The sequence below is a fragment of the Myotis davidii genome, unplaced genomic scaffold (assembly GCF_000327345.1).
Source record: "Myotis davidii unplaced genomic scaffold, ASM32734v1 scaffold902, whole genome shotgun sequence".
NCBI lineage: Eukaryota > Metazoa > Chordata > Mammalia > Chiroptera > Vespertilionidae > Myotis > Myotis davidii.
In genome coordinates, this window is record NW_006293951.1 from 1,251,873 (window position 1) to 1,260,566 (window position 8,694).

Genomic DNA, 8,694 nt, shown 5'->3' on the forward strand with positions numbered 1-8,694 from the left:
GTAATCAACAGGGCAGAGCAAACAGCTATGGCTGATCCTCAGTCCTGCCCTAAGAGGCCCTGGGTCTCAGTGTCCCGTGTTAATCGTGGTAATTGCTGCAAGCACTTCTGAGAGAAAGCCACCCTCAAGTTCTGCCCACTGCCAGACAGTCCAGTTTCTCCCATATGAGTCTGGGTCCCCGGAACTGGAGTTCAGAGCAGTAGGGAGCTTGTGACTCCCTCCCGATGAAAAAGACAACCATGTCCTCAGTTGCCAGCCCTTTCTGCACACACCTCCGTACCTCTATACTTTACTTCCTCACCTCCTCTGAGTCTCAGTGTGCTTTTCTCTTTCCTTCTAGTTGTAGAATTTCTACTCAGCCAGCCTTCCTGTGGTTCTGGATGATGTCCGTTTTTTCTTTTAGTTGTAGTTTTGAAGTGGTTGTTTGAGGCAGCAATTTCCAGTGTTTACCTATGCCGCCATCTTGGTTTCTCTCCTAGCGACCAGTTTAAGGTGGTATCTTCTTCAGGGTAAAGGATCGATAACATAAAGAGATTTTATCATTTATTTTCTGTCAACAACTACAGCTGGCTTGGTGCATCCATTACATCGAGTTTCATTAACTTGACTATTTCTGCCATAGGCAATGAGTCAGCGCCGGGAGATGCTGGACACAGAGCTCTGGGTCCACGCAGCCAGGGGAATGCATTTCCAGGCCCCACAGCACCCTCTACTTCAGCATGCAATTTCTTACTGGAGATCTATTTTCTGCACTGAAGACTTCTGGTATAGGGTGGGCTTCATGCTCAAGGAAGTTTAGCAGGGCTAGAGGTGAGCCAGGGCCATTTAAGTATAAGAATCTGAAAGACAGATCTGGAATGATAACTGAAACAGTTTAGAGGATTCTGTAACATTGGAAACTTCCTGAGAGAGAATTTGGCAATCTGCAGTGGCAACGAAACAAGGAAATAATATGACTTCTGTAGCTTCTGCTGTCATGATCCTACTGGCCCCCTCTTAAAAGCATCTTCTTCCTTGTCCTTAGTGTCCCCATCCTGGAGTTTTTCTCCCCTGTTTTTTCCAGTTCTTCTCCCCACCCATTTCTTCAGTGGGACCCTTGTTTGTCCTCCTCTCCCCAGGGGAGTTACTCATCAGATTTTATTTTTATTCCTCTTTCTTTGTCCCTGGAGTGTTCACCGAAATCTTTGGCTTCTACTACTAACTCTAAGTTATTTACTCCAATCTAGAAAACCTCTTCCCTCTGCCTAGTCCTAAATGCCTGTTGGACATTCCACTTGTGGGCTCAGCTCTCTCCTGAACTCAATATATCAAAGCAACTTTCAACAGTTGCTGGCCACCCAACACCTGACTCATATCAGTCGATATGCTGGGCACAGGAGAGAACCAGTGAAAAAGAGACTGGTCCTGACACTCTTGAAGCTCCAAGTCTAGCAGGGGAAACAGATATAGGCAAGTTGTCACACAATACTTATTCTAATAATATATTTAAAGGTAAAAGGTGCTTATTTGGGGCATTTAGGAAGGCCTCTGCAGGAACGAAATAATTTAGACTTCATATCCTACTCTAAGAATGTTTTCTTTCCTATATTCTTTTGATAAGTTTCAGAATTTTTTAGGCCTGCTCTTTCTGACTTAGTCTTACAGATGGATTTCTTCTGGCAGCCTTGAAAAAGCAAACTCTCTGAATTAGCAGTTTCTACTTGGAAGAAACTTTAGATAAGTTTGAAGGCTGAAAACATTCATCAAAAGTAAGAACTGTTCTGTGTTTAGTAACCATGAAAATATATCCTTAAAATTCTTACAATAGGCCCCCTTTAAAGACACCTGGATTTCAAGACGTATAGGGTTTATTCTAGGAAAGTTCTTAATGTTAACTGATTATCATTAGATAATCATAGTCAAATGAATGACTATAGCTCTATAAGAAATGTAAACTGCCATTGTCCCTTAATAAATATAAGAATCTTAGAATTTAATCTCTATCTCTTCTCTGCACATAAAGTAACTTATTCTGTTAGATTAGTTATGCGACTGAGTTATAGTATATGTCATATGAGTTTTGTAAGTCATTTTAAATGATTACTTGACAGATTGGTGGCACTTCTTAGGATGCAACTTTGGGTAGGTACATGAGAAAATAGAGCTAGAGAATTTAAACCATCATCACAAAATTATTATTCTCAACATAAGCGTTAACACTCCTCTCATTTTAAATGCTAAGCATTCACTGAGTTACATTCATTATCATTAATTTTCACCAACTGTGTATCATAGATGATAGCATCATTTTAAAGATAAGAATAGTGAAGATTAGAGATATTTGAGAAGATTCTGTCAAGGAAGTGGCATCTAACTTGGGTCCTGAAGAATAAGTGTTAGTTAAGGAAAGAAGCACAGAGGAATATTCCTGGCAAAGAATGACATGAGTAATTTCAGCAGTAATTTGAGAAGACCAGATGAATGTTTTATAAAGTGCATTCTAGCTGCAGAATGGGGAGCAGATTGGAGAAAAGCATGACTGGAAACAGGGAGACAGGTAAGGGAGTGTTGCGTAACCCAAGTGAAACACATAAGTAAACTGAGCTAAGGGGAGTGGCAGAGGGGAAGTGAAAGGTGAATAGATTTCAGAAATATTGGGAAGTAGAATAGATTGTCAGTACTGTCTAATAAACCTCTAGCATGTGAAGGAAATATTCTGTAATATGTACTATCCAATGAAGTAGCCACTAGCCATATGGGGCTATTGAGCATTTGACATGTAACTAATATAAGGGAGGAACTTCATTTTTAATTTTATTTAATATTAATGTAAACTTAAATAGCCACTTGTGACCATTCTACTGGACAGAGAGATAACTTTAGCTTACCCTCCTTTTACATATTTTCTCTGAAATTACAAAGTCTTTTAAGATAACTTCTCTCTATCCAAATTTACAGCCTTCCTCTTTGGATACTTTGGTCTTCTCACTACTGTACAAACATATGCAATACTTATTTTTACCTCTATATTTGCTCATATTTCCTTACCTATATTGTTCTGTCCTCTCCTTTTACTATTTAAAAATATTAAGTCCCATTTTCCCAGGAATGTTTTAATGATTATTCTTTCTCATTAATATGCCTTTTCTTGAGCATTAGTCACATCGGTCTATACCACATGATCTCATGACAAGACATAGCTTATTTATTGCTCTTTCTTAAACTGATTTTAAGCATATTAAACTGATGCTTAAAAGCAGGGAGCATATTCTTCATGTTTTCTATTTATTCCTTCTTTGTTCGCATATAGATAGCAAAGCCATTCTTGAAGACAAATCCTTGCTTACTACCATGATCCTACTCATTACAATGTATGCTATAAGACTTCTGATTCCTTATATAGATTTATTTTTTTTTCCAAATAGAACAAATTAAAAGTAGTGGAAAAATTAGATCAGTGTGTGTGGTGTTTTTTTTTAATGAGGGACATATAATTATTTTAGCCTTAATTAAATTGACTATTTTTAGTGGGTAGTCCCCAAAGATGACTGCTATCAATTCCTTCCCTTCCAATATGTGTATGCTGCTCTACCCTTTAAGTCACCTCAGCCACCACTCCGGCCCTGCATGTGGGCTGGCTAGCCTTATCATTTGCTTTGACAAATGGAAACAGTGGAAGTGACATTGAACTGGTTCCAGATCTAGCTTTTCAGAGGCTTGGCAGCCTCCACTTTGGCTGTAGGAAAGCCAGTCACCATGATGTGAAGTTCTGGCTAAACAACTGAATGAAGAGAAAAGAGGAAAGCCACATGGAAGGAGAGCATTGAGCTGCCAGGCATGATAAAGAAGATTTCTTAGATTTTCCAGACCAGCCAGCCTTTAGCTGAAAGCAACCATGTTCATGATGTCAACTGACACTACATAGAACACAACTGCTTGTCCAAGCCCTCCCATAATGGCTCCCTCAAAGAATCATGAAAAGGAGTAAAACTATTGTTATTTGAGTGCTTAAGTTTTGGATTCGCTTATTACACACCAATAGATAACTGAAATACTATCATTAAACAACAACAAAAAGTTTCAGTCATAGTAAGATAACTATCCTCAGTTTGATCACCTTCCTGATCTACCCCTTCCCCAATCCTCACAAGTTCATGGTGTCTCTTTATTGAATATTTAGTGGTTGAGCCAAATGACTCTGTGATAGTGGAAAACTAAATATTACCTAAACCAACCCAAGACTTTCTAAATGTAATTTGAAATATGTTCTTCTGTATGCTTATATATATATGAAGTTCTGAAACGGAAAGCATTATGTATTCTAAATGGTCTCTTGAATATAAAATTTATTTATCAAACAAAAAAAAAGTGCTTGAGAATAGGCTTACCTAAAGAACCACCCAAGATCCCTTAGAAAAGTGTCACTTGATTAAAATATTGGATTTAATGTTCCTGGACACTTATTCACAACATATCTTAATCTTGCTATTATTTGTAATATTTAAAAAGTGATATTATTATTCTGACTGCCTTAAACATTGGAAAGGTAGTATTCAAATACTGGTAAATAAATACTTTATTTAGTCACAAAGGTAACTTCAAGCTATTTTATTGTCTGAAATTATTGAATTATGTGCAGACTTGATTCACTTGGGGTAAATCATCTCCAAATGGTTAGCAGGTCAGAAAGAAGGCAGGTGCTCAGCGAACATGTTTTGGACACTCATTCAAATGCCTTCTGTCAGCTGCAATTTCCCCTAATTAAACAGCTAGTCCTTTCCTTGCTATTACATACGTTTATTTTATAAGCTGTGCCTACAGAGAGCAGGTTATATGGCTAAATTGATGTAGCCATCCATAGAGGTTAAGCAATGCTGCAGCTCCCTATTTTCTTCAATTTCCTGAGGACATTTTGAAGGTGAGCATATGGCAATGCTGGCATTTCTGACTTATCTTGGGGCGGAAGAGTTAGGCCCAACCGAGCGAATTTTCAACTGATGTAGCTACAGCCTGAAGAACTGCTCAGCGCAATTTATTTGGGATTTCTGTGTGAGCTGATACAGCACCTGCGCGATGAGGTAAATGAACTTTGTCCTTATAAGGACAAACTGATAAGGACAAAGTTCATTTACCTCATCAGACAAACTGATTCTTTTTGACCATGCTATTTTGTAAATAAATGCTTCTGAAAAATAACAATGACAATTTAATTTACAAACTGAGGTCTTCTTGAATCCTGTGGAATAATAAAATCTCAGAGATAAAAACTCAATGATTGCCCTGTCCGGGTTGGCTCACTGGATAGAGCGTCGGCCTGGGGACTGAAGGGTTCCAGGTTCGATTCCGGTCAAGGGCATGTACCTTGGTTGCAGGCACATTCCCAGTAGGGGGTGTGCAGGAAGGAGCTGATCCATGCTTCTCTCTCGTGGATGTTTCTAGCTCTCTATCCCTCTCCCTTCCTCTCTGTAAAAAAATCAATAAAATATATATATTAAAAAAACACACACACACACACACAAAACCAAACACTCAATGATTCATTCAGTATAATCTCTACCCAGTCATCCATCTCCTTGCCAGCAAGGAGCATTACCTCCCAGGTCTAGCACAGTGTCTAAGCACACAGTCAACATTCAAATAATTTTTACTGGATCACAGACTTGGTGAATAATGGCTGCTTATACACTTTAGTAAATAAAATTCATCTTTAATTTTTAACACATTCCAAAGTCATTTATGTTATCTCAATACATTTTAATACATATAAATTTTTATTAAAAATTCTTTAAAATAAAAGTTTAAAGAAATAGACATGTCATGATTCTTGATATTTATTAAGCTATTAAAAGTTAGTTTTTTTAAAATATATTTTATTGATTTTTTACAGAGAGGAGGGGAGAGGGATAGAGAGTCAGAAACATCGATGAGAAAGAAACATCAATCAGCTGCCTCCTGCACGCCCCCCACTGGGGATGTGCCCGCAACCAAGGTACATGCCCCTGACCAGAATCGAACCTGGGACCCCTGAGTCCGCAGACCGACGCTCTATCCACTGAGCCAAACCGGTCAGGGCAATTAAAAGTTACTTTTAAACATTGTAATTCTTTATTGTGCTGACTACATTAACAGAGTTTGAATATACTTTAAAAGTTTTGTCACCTAAAGCTTACGCCAACATGATGAATTTTTGAGTGCTTAATATATAGGGAACTCTCAAGACTTAAGAATAATAAAACAATTCAGTAAAAATGAGCAAAAGATTTGAACTGACACTTCATGAACGAAGATCTACAGATAGCAAATAAGCACATGAAAATATGCTTGCCATTAGGTATTAACCCACAGTGGGACCCATATGACAACATCATTAGTCATTAACCTACTTCTACACATCTATTAGGTTGGCTAAAATTTATTTACCTATTTCCCCTTGTATTGAATTTATTGGGATGATACTGGTTAACAAAATTATACAGATTTCAGATGCACAATTGAACAGCACATCATCGGTACACTCTTTTGTGAGTCAAGTCTTTTCATCACCATTTATCCCCCCCCCATATCCTCCATTGTATAAAATTTAAACAAGTAATATGATAAGTGTTAGTATGGATGTAAAACAACTAGAACTCATATAATGTTGTGGGAATGGAAAGTAGTACAACTATTTTGGTGCAATTTAGTAGTTTCTTAAAAAGTTAAATATTCATATTTCATATGACCCAGCTATTCCACTCCTAGATAGTTACCCAAAAGTAATAAAAGCATATGTCCACATAAAAAGTCTACAAAAATGTTCATAGCTATTTTATTTGTAGTAGCCCAAACCTGGAAACAACTTAATGTCCAGCAATGCAGGAATGGATAAAAAATTCGTGGCACATTTGTACAATGGAATACTAGCAGGCAATGAAAAGGAATTAACTACTGATGAACTCAACAGCATGGAAGAATCTCAAAAGAATTTTGCTCAGAAGAAGCTACAGAAAAAAATAGTACATGCTATAGAATTCCATATGCAATATATATATATATTTAGAAATGCAAACTTATCTACAGTTATATAAAGAATATCAATGGTTGCCTGGGGGGATTTTTAGTGGTAAAGGGAGGACAGATTACAGAAGGAACATGAGAAAACTTTTGGGCTGATGGAATGGGTTATTATCTTGATTGAGATAGCTCCACAGGAGAATATAGGCATCAAAATTTATCAAATGGTACAACTGAACTATGGGCAGTTTATTATATACCAATTACAACTGAATAAAGTGGAAAACTTAAGTAAAGGTCTTCTGAGTTGAATATTATTTTCAAGTTTTCAACTTTTATTTCTTCAGTAGGCTTCTATAAAATAAAAGTCTGGTGAGCTTAAGGAAATACAGTAGTTCTCTTCTCCCAATTTAATTTTGGGCAAAATAATAGAAATGTATGGAGTTTTAGGACATTCCCAAATAGTAATAAACTACAGATTAATCTGTAATAGGGCAAGAGGAGGAGAAACAGAGAACTTCTGGACTAGAGGTGTGACAAGTGGTGGGTGGGAAGAGCAGGAAAGGAAACCAAGAATAAAATCTGAAAGGATACCTGGCCAGGGGTGATGACAAAACTGTGCCATCACATCTTGACCCACACGTGTATAGATTCGCTAAGGCAAGTGGCTCCAAGTGGGTTAAAATGTTACAACTTATGGCAGGTCCTCACTCGGGAAAATTGTTCCTCCCTGAGTTAGTCCTACCAGCTGCAAACTCCGTGGTAGGCGCACTCAATGAAGACGGACAGGGTACCTCCCTCTACTCCCCTAATTTGCAGTAGGGTGCATCCCTTCCCGTTCTCGGTCGCCCCTGGTGGCCAGCACCCGGGACCTGCGGGCGCACGGGCGAGGCTGGCGGAAAGGTGCGGGCAATAAAGGTCCCTGACATGGAGGTGAGCGGCTGGTACCTCCCGGGGCTTTCGCCGCTTCTGTCTCCTGGCACCAGCCTGGCTGCCCCGGAACCCGGTTACCCACACGCAGCGCTCACTCTGGCTCCTCCGCTTCTATCCGTCCTGTTCCTTTCAGGTGTTGCCGCCGGGATTCTGGGTGACCTCCGGATTTCAGGACAGAACTTACATGCATTTGGAAAGGAGGGGGCGCAGACGAGCTCTGACTGGAGAAGAACGGTCACCATTAGACCTCCACGTTCTGAAGAAATGGGGGAAGAATTCGGAAACTAGGTGGGTCCCTTAAATCCCCAACACTCTCTCGCCCCCTTAGAGTCCAACCGGCTCCCACCGTGTCCCACATCGATCTGTCACTTCCCCACCTCTTCCAGAAGGTCGGAGATCGGCCTCACGTCCCATCGTCACCCAACCCTCAAGTGGCAGAGGGTGGGCAGTCCCGCCGCGGACCCGGTTCCTCTGTAGAGGGCAGCGTGGGAGGGACCTCGGAGGCTCGGGGAGACGTGAGGGCCAGCGCGGGGTGGGGAGGGGTTGACTTGTGATCGAGGCGTTCGGAACCCGCAGGGGCGCCCACACCTCCAGCTTCCATCCCAGGCGAGGAAACTGCGTGACATTCCCGTCCACACCTGATTGACAGGAGGGAGTCACGGCCCAGGAAGCGGGGTGGGTGTGTAGAGGCGGAGACAAACCTCACCGCACGCGCAGCGGGCCGGGGCTGGCGCTCCTAGACAGTCTGGGGCCGGGGCCACTATCCCCCCAGGTGCCCGGAGGCTGGCT

At 40.4% G+C, this 8,694-nt stretch overlaps 1 protein-coding gene across 1 annotated transcript in view; it reads left to right on the forward strand.

Annotated features, from left to right (window-relative positions):
* The first annotated feature begins 7,023 nt into the window (after positions 1-7,023).
* The window catches only part of CPNE8 (copine 8), a 186,965-nt gene continuing 185,294 nt past the window's right edge, over positions 7,024-8,694 (forward strand). The window contains exons 1-2 of the mRNA XM_015566628.1: positions 7,024-7,905; positions 8,039-8,201. Coding sequence (XP_015422114.1) covers positions 7,900-7,905; positions 8,039-8,201 — 169 coding nt within the window. The 5' untranslated portion in view covers positions 7,024-7,899. The remainder of the gene's footprint in view (positions 7,906-8,038; positions 8,202-8,694) is intronic.